Source organism: Heptranchias perlo, chromosome 6 (assembly GCF_035084215.1).
Source record: "Heptranchias perlo isolate sHepPer1 chromosome 6, sHepPer1.hap1, whole genome shotgun sequence".
In the NCBI taxonomy this organism is placed as follows: domain Eukaryota; kingdom Metazoa; phylum Chordata; class Chondrichthyes; order Hexanchiformes; family Hexanchidae; genus Heptranchias; species Heptranchias perlo.
The window spans coordinates 84,719,709-84,732,213 of NC_090330.1; the positions used below are offsets into that span (position 1 = coordinate 84,719,709).

At 41.4% G+C, this 12,505-nt stretch overlaps 1 protein-coding gene across 3 annotated transcripts in view; it reads left to right on the forward strand.

Moving 5' to 3' along the window:
* The window catches only part of abcc4 (ATP binding cassette subfamily C member 4 (PEL blood group)), a 376,726-nt gene that overhangs the window by 260,962 nt on the left and 103,259 nt on the right, over positions 1-12,505 (forward strand). For all 3 annotated transcript variants that reach the window (XM_067986483.1, XM_067986484.1, XM_067986485.1), the window contains one exon: positions 5,196-5,346. In XM_067986483.1, coding sequence (XP_067842584.1) covers positions 5,196-5,346 — 151 coding nt within the window. The remainder of the gene's footprint in view (positions 1-5,195; positions 5,347-12,505) is intronic.

A 12,505-nucleotide genomic window follows, 5' to 3' on the forward strand; every position in this document is an offset into this window, starting at 1 on the left:
GTATTATCACAATGAGTATGTGTCTTTAAAAACTGCGATCAACTTTTTAACAAACTACAGGAGGGCTTGAGATTTATTAGAAGGAAAGAAAGAAGTTGCATTTATATATTGCTTTATCATGTCCATAAGACATCCCAAAGTGTTTTACAACCACTGTATTATTTTTGAAGTACAGCAACTCTTGTTATGCGGCAATCAATTTTGCACACAGCAATATCCCACGAACAATATGCATAACAAATAAGTTTGTTGGTCAAGGGAGGAATGTTGGGAACTGGGATAAATTCCTGCGGTTCTTTGAATAGTGTCATGGGCTCTTTTCCATCCAGCTCAGGGCCAGAAAAATGGTCTCATTCGAAAACCGGCGCAAAGTGGGCAGCGCTTCCAGAATACGTGCCCGAAGACAGCGGCCCAAAGCTCGCTTGATATTGGGCCTCGGGCCTTACCTACGTAATACTGACGATCTGCCAGTCGATCAGTGTCTCTGGTCGGGGCCGTCTCAAAGTTGTCCAGCGTGGACGCAAACCTGGGCCGCATATAAATCTGGAAGCGGGGGGAGGCAAACGGGAGGGCAAGCGACCACGAACCAGCAATGACCCACAGTATTAGTGAGGAGCTACGACCTCCTGCGGCCCATTTAAGGACTGTTAGTCCACGCACACCCGGAAAAACTGAGCGGAATAGTCCACGCTCTGAACAGTTTCTGCCAAATTTGGCATTGGAGTCCTAAAAATTCTGCCAAATTTGGCATTGGCCCCCTGATACTCAGTATTCCCTCATCCTGCAATTAAGTGAAGAAATCAACATAATAAAGGGCTGTTCATAAATTAATTTAGAATTCATATTTAAACTATTGCTCATTATAAAAGAAATTAAACACTTTACGAAATCCATCTTTATCCAAATGTGATGAATGCTTATTTTAAGTGTGTTGAGTTGTGGTGCAGGTGAGCACAGGGTAATAAAATGGAAGTATTGACTTCTGTACTATTTTTTTAAATGGAGTTTTGTCCAAGTGGAGAATTTGGTTGAGATTCTGTGCTAAATTCAGAAGTGTTAACAGTTGCAGGATGACTGTGCATCCAATTACGGTGTGTACGTTCCAAGCCGGTCTGAATAATTGGAGAAATGAGAAAAAAAAATGCTGAAAATGTGAGACGAGAACAGAAAATACTAGAAATACACAACATTTGTGAAGAGAAAGGAGAGGTTAATGTTTTGGATACAATCTTTGGAATGGTTATAACTGAGGTGGTACTGTCGTTGGGATTATACCTGAAACATTAACTTGTCTTTAGGGTTACACCCAATGTTAACCTATCTTTGGAGTTACATCTGAAACATTAGCCTTTCCTCTTTACAGTTGTTGATTGAACTACTGTGATTAACTTGAAACTTCTGTCTAATTCGAGCAAATATTGCTCCTGATAGAGATTTCCCTATTGCAATATCAGGTAGTTGCAGCCAAAGATCTCCCTTTAATGAATTCTGTAACAATGATATCTAAATCTGAGGAACCATTCTGATTAATTCCTTTTGCACTATAAGTTTGATTTTTCAGAATTGAGGCAAATTATCTACTTCTATCAGCTGAAGAACTCAGTTCTGGGAGATAATTTTGCCTTGCAAACAGGCTGTCATCTGCACTGTTTAAAAGAGGACTTACCATGGGACCAAAGGAGAGAATTATACTCTTGTCACTTTGTGGTCTTTAACGTTTCAACTTTTGTGTTTTCGCACACTGTACCTTCATTTCTGGGACCTGGTTTTGAATCTAGCCCATGCTGGTGGGATGAATAATCTATCTGTCAGCCATAATGGACCTAAGTGGTTTCACAGAATAAAACTGCCTTTAATTCAGCAAAGGTTTGGACTAAATTGCTAGTCCCACTTAGAGAAACTATAAGAGTGGCCAGTATAGGAATTAAAAAACGATTACTGGTGCAGTTGGGAGTTCTCTTCTGAGGCTGAAGTTAAGGCCCGTTATTAAGTAGAGGAAAGGGATCTTAACTCTGCATCTGTCTATGGTATTGGGAATGATAAATGTCAGCATTGGGTGCCATAATGTTTTCACATAGATGAACACTTTTTTTTAAAAATCAGTAAAACGTATGGGGCTGTTTATTGTCAGCATAGAACGTTTCTGAGTTTCTATATTAAAGTAATCTCCGTGGTTTCTTGTTAACATGCACAACACCAGAACGCATAACCCTATGTAGATCATTGACTGAACAGAGCTCAAGGTGTTGAAAACACAAGATTCTGCACATTCTTGTAGCCTTTTTGGAAGCTGTTTACACTGGCACTTATTTAGTTTGAATTTCAAGAAACTGGCCTTAATGTGCCATTTTCCAGCATTTATACTGGATCTTTGATTGTGCTAATGGGATAAACTTAGTGCAAACTCAGAGAGCCAGTTTATAGATGCCAGCCTCCAGGAATCTGAACTAAATGAGTGACTGTGTAAATGCAGCTTTAACTGCCAAGTAATCGCAACTGAACCTTCCACAGGATCCAGAGTTCATAGGCACTCATTTTAAGACATCTTGAGTAATTGTCACTCTTACATCATTTTTATTTATTCCCTGGAACAAGGTCAGAGAATATGGGTGGATAGATAGTTGTTAGCACTGTCTGATACCAGCAATGACTTTCATGGTGCAGGATGCATGTCTCTTGTATAAAACTGTACATAGTTGCACAAAAAAAATGAATGCTTGATTTATAGCTCTATGTTTTGTGATAACTATTAGTGCAGCAGAGATTGCAGAAAAAATTTAAAACTTTGATCTGGCAGAAATGGATACAGTTGTCAAACCAGGCACTAGAAGTAGTAACATTTTGCCACTTGCTATTGGTGTAATAAGCAGATCTTTTTAGTTTTTAATACATTCATAAATCTTGAGCTGTCATATTACATCGTCATGACTCCTAGACAGTAAATTAAGCAGTCAGCACATGATGGCTCCATGTTAGTTAAAACAGACTGATGATGCCCTGAGGATGGCTGAAATCACAAGAGTGCAGGATCAGATTCTGCTGGTTTAGGAAATGCCAATCTCTCTGACAGTCTCTTTTAAGACTGTATAGAACCTTTAGCTAAGATTTCCAATAACCAGTAGACTCAATTTAAAAATAGTTGCATAAAATTCATGATTGATCTGCAATTGTTGCTGTTCATTGAGTTCATATTGAAGTTCCTTAAACTTTCGTGAGAGTTGGTGCATTAAATTGTAATTCACCATAGAAAACCTTTTATTCAGTCTATTCAAGATTAAGGTCACTTTGTGAAAATTTAAGTATACGGCATTGTCCTTTTTAGTACCCGAGGATAGAAAAACAAGAAGAAAATAACAATGCATAATAGTCTTGTTTCATGCCAGGGGCAAATCTACAGCACTAGCAGATGCTAGAAAGTTTGTAAGAATGCTTAGCCTAACAGGAAGAAATATGCCTGGTAATGAAATCTGGCATGTTGCGGTTTTATGAATGAACAATAATAGTACCTGTCATTAAAGTTCACTTAATTTTTTTTCTCCCCCTTGACATTTGAAACTTAGTTTTAGGATCACACCCTTATGGTTTCATCACTAACGTGAGCTGTACTTTGTAGTTCAGTGTTACCTTGATTATCTGTGCTCCATTATCTGCATTCTTGTTTCCCTGTAAAAATTTTCGCGGGTGTTAGTAGGGAAGCATAATACATTGTAGGGAGCAGCGAGATACAGGGGCGCAGTGATTAGTTATCCAGGGGAAGTGAAGAACTTCTCACTAACTCTGTATGCAGATTGGTGTTACTGCAGGTGAAATAGTGGTTTGAATTAAAAGGCTGCTAACAGTCTGTAATTAAATGGCTACTAGTGATCAGTAGTTTTAGTTGAAGAGCACAAAAAAGATCTGTGCTACATGCTCAGCAAGATTAAATGAATTATGCCTACACCTGAATACCACGTGCCCCAAGTCCTAATATGTGGAGGAAATTGTCAGCTGGTACAGTAACCAGTAGATATTACACTGAACATGTGCCCTGCTCACTAGCGTTTAAATATTTACAGCAATTTACACATATTTAGCATCTTTCACAAAACAAATCACTTTACAGGAGATCAGAGGGCACTGAGCACAAAATCGGATGGAGATTAAAGGAGGTGACCAAGGGTGCAGTTGAGGAAGCAGGTTTTAAGGGGGAAAGGTGGTAAGGCTTGGAGTTCAGGAAGATAACTCAGAGTACCAGGCTCTTTCATCAACAGAGGAGAAGGGGGTAGGTCTTTAAAGTGTCAGTGAACTGAGTACATGTTTATTGTGATATCAGCTGGACACTGAACCAGCTGGTGGTTTACCTAAGTACATTGGGGTTCAGCTGGCAGCACAAATCTTTAAAGGAGCTTTTATATTATAGGAGTACAGCTGACAGGAAATGTCTGGGTCAGCTGTGTATGATGATATGTATACCCCCCAGCCCCGTGCTAGGGGAACTAACGGCATCATAGACACATGGAAATGTGGGTTTACAAATGTACCATCAGGTTAAGGAAGCCTGTATTTCCACTGAAGCAGCAATTGGGTTTCTGCATAACCCTGCAGAGCCCAGTGTCACCGGTACCCGACTTGAAAGTAAAGGAGCGGGGGTGAAGTGATGTGCAGAGATCGTTTTATCTGGCACTTAAAAAAGCACCTTTCACCTCTGAGGCATCTAGCACTGATCTTTTAATAGTTCTTTACCTGAAACTATTTTTTCGCCTACAATAGCGCTAATTTGAATGCACAGCTATCGTTGATACCATTGTCCCAGATGGGACATGAGGCACAACAGCGTGCAGGTCTGATGCACTTCGGAATTTCAGTAGTGCTTATGCATAGTGAGGCATCAATCAGTTTGTGACAAAATAGATAATTACTGTAATATAGTTTTATTTGACTTTAAATGAACAGGATAAATATTATTTAAAAAATGGGATCATTTCAAATTATAAATAAATAATAAATTAATTAAAAATTGAAAGGAAACAAAATGTAAGAAAAGCGATATATTCAAAAGCATTTCTTCTCATGTTAACAGCTAGTCATTGTGTCCCTATTCTAGCGGACCCCTGATTATCTGCAAAGCAATGGCTTCCAGTCAGGGTTCCATTGTATTGTAATATAGTAATTGAACTGGTTGCTAATGAGATAGTAACAGTAATTTTTTTTTAAAGACTTTTCTGCAGATCATGGGTGTGGTAGCTGTGGCAGTATCTGTCATTCCTTGGATACTTATTCCAATCGCTCCACTTGTCATTGTGTTCTTTCTCCTTCGGCGCTATTTCTTGGAAACATCGCGTGACATCAAACGCATGGAATCAACCAGTAAGTAGGACACTGAAAATTAAATTACAAGCAATGACCTTTTTAAACTCTGTTCAAGGTAGCTTTTCTTATGTTAACAAGGGGAGGGAGGAGGAGGAAGGTGTAAGGAGGAGGGAGGGTGAGAGGGCAAGGGGGATTACATTGTTGGGCTGTTTTGCATCTTCCGATGTTACCTTGAGTCTACAGCACGGAAACAGGCCATTTGGCCCAATTTGTCTATGATGGCACTTATGCTCCATACGAGCCTCCTCTCTCCCTACTTCATCTAACCCTATCAGCATTGCCTTCTATTCCTTTCTCCCTCGTGTGCTTATCTAGCTTTCCCTTAAATGCATCTATGCTATTTGCTTCAACTACTTCTTGTGGTAGCAAGTTCAACATCCTTACCACTCTTTGGGTAAAGAAGTTTCTCCTGAATTTCATATTGGATTCATTAGTGACTATCTTATATTTATTACCTTTTAGTTTTGGACTCCCCACAAGTGGAAACATCTTCTCTACATTTACCCTGTCAAACCCTTTCATCATCTTAAAGACCTCCATCAGGTCACCCCTCAGCCTTCTCTTTTCTAGAGAAAAGAGCCCCTGCCTGTTCAGCCTTTCCAGATAAGTATATCCTCTCAGTTCCGGTTGTTGCAAGGGAGAATATTTATCCAAGTTCCGCTGCTTTCTTTCTTCCTCTTTTTGGTCATATGATTAAAGATTTGTTCCCATGTGCTGCTTTGCTGGTGATGTTGAATTTACTTAACAATTGTCACTATTTCATGTCAAAATGGAAGTGCTGTCTGTAGAGGATGGGTTTTGATCACCGTCTTTCAGCCAGTAGTGGATGGTTTTCAGCCTGTTCTGAGGAAACTTGCTTTCATTTTTTTACATTGATCATGTTGCACATTTTTTGTAAAGTGGACTCTAGTTTTTTTTTAACAGAGCTGTTTTTTAAAAATGTAATGTTTTTTGGTGGGGTTCTAGGTTGGGTTAATTATATCTACTGCAGGTGGGCCTGTCACATAATGTTTTATTCACAGTACAACCTACAGGTGTAATACTTTTAGAATGTTGTGACCACACTGTTTTTAATATACAATAGATGATATGTGCTTCTGCTGCTTTAAGTCTCTCATTGGATCTTCAGATGCTGTAGCGGCATCCCTGCCAGAATTTCCTGGCTGGCACTGAAAGACTCCCCCCTGATGGCGGTAATCCTGCCGGGAGAGAGCGTGCATCCCTGATGAGCCCCGACCCAGGAAAATGAGTTTGGGCTGGGACGAACATGGATGATTGAGTGGAAGTACTGCCCCACCAAAACTCCTGCTCCTGCCAAAACTCCATCACATAGAGGAAAATTCAGGCCTAAATTCCATCATTTGCACTCTGATCCACTGATCTAAATTATGCCATATACAACAGGAGTTACTTAGACCAGCAATTTGAGGAAGGCTGAAGCTGGGATCTTAAAGGTGAATTGTTGTGTTTCACTGTGATTTAGATAGCAATTCATAACTACTTTGGATTAGACTTTTGTCAATTTTCTTTTTTACTCTTTATTCTTGAGGCTCCTATCTTCATTTAAAAGTTTCCCTTGAGACTGTTTCTTGCCTGGGAAATTTCACTCTTGAAGGGGAAGGCTGCAAAATGCTATTTCCCCTGGTGAATCCCTTTGTGATTTATTTATTGGAGGAGGAGGAACAGCAGGCAAGCCAGGAAGCCAGGCTCATAAGGTGGCACTGCAGGAGATCTAGACTTTCCTACAGATACCTGAACCTAGCCCAAGAAGATCAATCCTCAATATATCCATGGAGTTGTGTGTCAGGAGGCCTAGGTGTTCTGTGAGACCCATGCAGAAGTTCCTACTCACTCTAGGGTGCTTTGCATTGTAGAGGAACCCTCTCTGATAGTGTTGTAAAGAATGGCATTGGACTCTGCTGCACATCTTAGTATTTGCAGTGCTTTCATATTGTTCTGATGCTCTACAAGCATTTGTCTTCCTGGCAGAATTCCTGAAATTATTGTCCAAATGCTCAATAGCCAAGGTTTGACATCTCCTAAGCCTCTGCTCAGGTGCATCATGCTCCACCTCCAATATCTCATCCTCATGTGAGTTGTGAATCACCCTGTGTTAATTCCTCATCTAGCCTATCTGCATCACCCTGAGTTAACGTATCTGGACTGATGAGTACAAGTGATAGGAGTCATGACTGAATGAACTAGTTTCTGCAGGCAGTGCCAGATGTTGACGGTTCTGGTGTTAGTTCCTTTAGAACATAAGAACATAAGAAATTGGAGCAGGAGTAGGCCAATCGGCCCCTCGAGCCTGCTCCGCCATTCAATAAGATCATGGCTGATCTGATCCCAACCACAAATCTAAAGAACACAAGAAGTCGGAGCAGGACCCGGCCACATAGCCCCTGGGCCCTCTCCGCCACCCACAGGGCATTGACCGATCCGAACTCAGCTTCATGTCCAATTTCCTGCCCGCTCCCCATAACCCCTAATTCCCTTTACTTCTAGGAAACTGTCTATTTCTGTTTTAAATTTATCTAATGATGTAGCTTCCACAGCTTCCTGGGGCAGCAAATTCCACAGACCGACCACCCTCTGAGTGAAGAAGTTTCTCCTCATCTCAGTTTTGAAAGAGCAGCCCCTTATTCTAAGATTATGCCCCCTAGTTCTAGTTTCACCCATCTTTGGGAACATCCTTACTGCATCCACCCGATCAAGACCCTTCACAATCTTATATGTTTCAATAAGATCGCCTCTCATTCTTCTGAACTCCAATGAGTAGAGTCCCAATCTACTCAACCTCTCCTCATATGTCCGCCCCCTCATCCCCGGGATTAACCGAGTGAACCTTCTTTGTACTGCCTCGAGAGCAAGTATGTCTTTTCTTAAGTATGGAGACCAAAACTGTATGCAGTATTCCAGGTGCGGTCTCACCAATACCTTATATAACTGCAGCAATACCTCCTTGTTTTTATATTCTATCCCCCTAGCAATAAAAGCCAACATTCCGTTGGCTTTCTTGATCACCTGCTGCACCTGCATACCAACTTTTTGATTTTCTTGCACTAGGACCCCCAGATCCCTTTGTACTGCAGTACTTTCCAGTCTCTCGCCATTAAGAAAATAACTTGCTCTCTGATTTTTCCTGCCAAAGTGCATAACCTCACATTTTCCAATATTATATTGCATCTGCCAAATCTCCGCCCACTCACCCAGCCTGTCTATATCCCCTTGCAGGTTTTTTATGTCCTCCTCACTCTCTACTTTCCCTCCCATCTTTGTATCATCTGCAAATTTTGATATGTTGCACTCGGTCCCCTCCTCCAAATCGTTAATATAGATTGTAAAGAGTTGGGGACCCAGCACCGACCCCTGTGGAACACCACTGGTTACTGGTTGCCAGTCCGAAAATGAACCATTTATCCCAACTCTCTGCTTCCTGTTCGATAACCAATCCTCCACCCATGCCAGAATATTACCCCCAATCCCGTGATTTTTTATCTTAAGTAATAATCTTTTATGTGGCACCTTGTCGAATGCCTTCTGGAAGTCTAAATACACTACGTCCACTGGTTCCCCTTTATCCACCCTATACGTTATATCCTCGAAGAACTCAAGCAAATTTGTCAGACATGACTTCCCCTTCATAAAGCCATGCTGACTTTGTCCTATTAAATTATGCTTATCTAAATGTTCCGTTACTGTCTCCTTAATAATAGACTCCAAAATTTTACCCACCACAGATGTTAAGCTAACTGGCCTATAATTTCCAGCCTTCTGCCTACTACCCTTTTTAAATAACGGTGTTACATTAGCAGTTTTCCAATCTGCCGGGACCTCTCCTGAGTCCAGGGAATTTTGGAAAACTATCACCAAAGCATCCACAATCCCTACTGCCACTTCCCTCAAGACCCTAGGATGGAAGCCATCAGGTCCAGGGGATTTATCCGCCTTGAGTCCCATTATTTTACTGAGTACCATCTCCTGAGTGATTTTAATCGTATTTAGCTCCTCCCCCCCGAGAGTCCCCTGTTTGTCCAGTGTTGGGATATTCTTAGTGTCCTCTACTGTAAAGACTGAAACAAAATATTTGTTCAGCATTTTTGCCATCTCCATGTTTCCCACCATTAATTTCCCGGTCTCATCCTCTAAGGGACCTATGTTTGCCTTAGCCACCCTTTTTCTTTTTATATAACTATAGAAACTCTTGCTATCTGTTTTTATATTTTTTGCTAATTTCTTTTCATAATCTAACTTCCCTTTCTTAATCAATCCTTTAGTTACTTTCAGCAGTATCTTTCTTGCTTCCGTGGAGTTAAGAATGAGAAATGTAATGAGTTTCCTGCTGTCAAATTTTTCCTTCCTGTTAAACTCATGTAAGGATCTCCTTTAGAGCATAGCCACAAAAAAGAGAAACCATTGCTGTTCTTTGACATTTAGTCAGCACAAGCCATCTACGGATGCAGGCTCTCTCACATCTCCATCCTCTGCAGCATTAGCTGGGTGAATTCCCAGCATTTGCATTGCCTCCTCATTCTCCTGGCCCTCCTCGTGTGGTCTGTCCTTCTCTGGAATTGTATGCAGTCTTCTCTCGCATGACAAAAAATACTTCTTATTATTAGTCACAGACTGTTTGAGAATTCTTATCACTTTTCCGGGCCAATATTTATCCCTCAACCAACATAACTAAAACAGATTATCTGGTCACCATCTCATTACTGTTTGTGGGAGCTTGCTGTGTGCAAATTGGCTGCCATGTTTCCTACATTACAACGGTGACTACACTTCAAAAAGTACTTCATTGGTTGTAAAGTGTTTTGGGACGTCCTGAGGTCGCGAAAAGCACTATATTAATGGAAGTCTTTCTCATTGAATTTGTATAGAAATAGGGAGACTTCTAACAGGCATGCACATGCTGCACGATGCTGTATACATTTAATGGAAGTCTTGCATGTCACTGCAGTTCATTTAGGGCACAGGGTGATGCCCTTATTTTTCTGAATGCACTTTTAAGGTAAATATGGGTCGGTCTCCTGTTTGAAATGTTGTCAACATACATTAACGGCAGCTGCAGTCATAACACTTAACTGACTTTGTGGGGCCATTAAACCATATCCGGCATTGGAGAGGCATCCTGGGGCAGGAGAGGTGCCCCTCACTACCTGTGCCCCCTCCATCTACATGGCTCTGTGTGCTTTATTGGCTGGTCTCTTACCACCCACGCCAACTACTGCACCGCCCCCTCCCCCAGTGTGTAATTACACTATGAAGAATATTTATATGATTCTCAGATGTTTGCTGCTTTTTCCTGTTGGAGCTATGGCTTCACCTTCCTGCATGCTTGTTCAGCTTTAAGAGTATTCCAGCTTTAAATGCTGCAGCTGCACTCTCGCAATTATTTCCTCCGACCACCCCCGCCACCCCCTCCCCCCCATATTTTCCAGACTTCTGCGATGCAGTGCACCAATTGCTGGCAGAACTTGCGTCTTCGTCCCGTCCAGCAATCAAGAAATTCTAGTGCCACTGTGTGTGATTTTCCAAACAAAACGATTGGAAAACCATGACCAGCATGCACTGGAATTTCTAATGCGAGCTCTCGGCAGGTGAGACTCTCTGTCAAGCGCAGAGTCAAATAGTTTGCCTTATAAAATATATTGTTATTGCCTTTTATTGCTTTCTCCATATTATGTATGGTGTTACCACAGTTAGTTGATGAATATGCTTTTTATTCAAGATGGCGACAGAGTTGGACAGGTCTTCAGAAAGACAGTCACTAATAAATCTAATAGGGAATTCAGGAGAAATTTCTTTACCCAGAGAGTGGTTAAAATGTGGAGCTTGCTACCACAAGGAGTAGATGAGACGATTGACATAGATGCATTTATGGGGAAGTTAGAATCATAGAAAGATTACAGCGGCGGGAGGAGGCCATTTGGCCCATCGAGACCTTGCCGGCTCTATGCAAGAGCAATCCAGCTAGCCCCACACCCCTGCCCTATCCCCTGCAAATTTTTTCCTTTCAAGTACTTATCCAGTTCTCTTTTGAAAGTCACAATTGAATCTGCCTCCATCACCCCCTCCCCACCCCCAGCAGTGCATTCCAGATCCTAACCACTCGCTATGTAAAAATGTTTTTCTTCATGTCTCCTTTGGTTCTTTTTCAAATCACCTTAAATCTATGTCCTCTGGTTCATGTCCTTCCGCCAGTGGGAACAGTTTCTCTCGATCTAGTCTGTCTAGACCCTTCATGATTTTAAATATCTCTATCAAATCTCCCCTCAATCTTCTGTGTTCCAAGGAAAACAACCCCAGCTTCTCCAGTCTATCCACATAACTAAAGTCCCTCATCCCTGGAATCATTCTAATAAATCTTTTCTGCACTCTCTCTGAGGCCTTCACATCTTTCCTAAAGTGCAGTGCCCAGAACTGGACACAATACTCCAGTTGTGGTCGAGACAGTGTTTTATAAAGGTTCATCGTGAGTTCCTTGCTTTTGTACTCTATGCCTCTATTAATAAAGACCAGGATCCCGTATGCTTTTTTAACCGCTTTCTTAACCTGCCCTGTCACTTTCAACGATCTGTGCACATATACCCCCAGATCTCTCTGTTCATGTACCCCTTTTAGAATTGTGCCCTCTAGTTTATATTGCCTCTTCTCATTCATCCTACCGTAATGTATCACTTCGCATTTTTCTGCGTTAAGTTTCATCTGCTACGTGTCCGCCCATTCCACCAGCCTCTCTATATCCTCTTGAAGTCTAGCACTTATCCTCCTCACTGTTCACTACACTTCCAAGTTTTGTGTCATCTGCAAATTTTGAAATTGTGCCCTCTACCCCCAAGTCCAAGTCATTAATATATATCAAGAAACGCAATGATCCTCGTACCGACCCCAGCGGAACACCATCGTATACCTCCCTCCAGTCCAAAAAACAATCGTTCACCACTACTGTCTGATTCCTGTCACTTAGCCAATTTTGTATTCATGCCGCTACTGCTCCCTTTATTCCATGAGCTTCAATCTTGATGACAAGCCTTTTATGCAGCACTTTATCAAATGCCTTTTGAAAGTCCATATACACCACATCAACCACATTGTCCTCATCTACTCTCTCTGTTACCTCATCAAAGAATTCTATCAATTTAGTTAAACACAA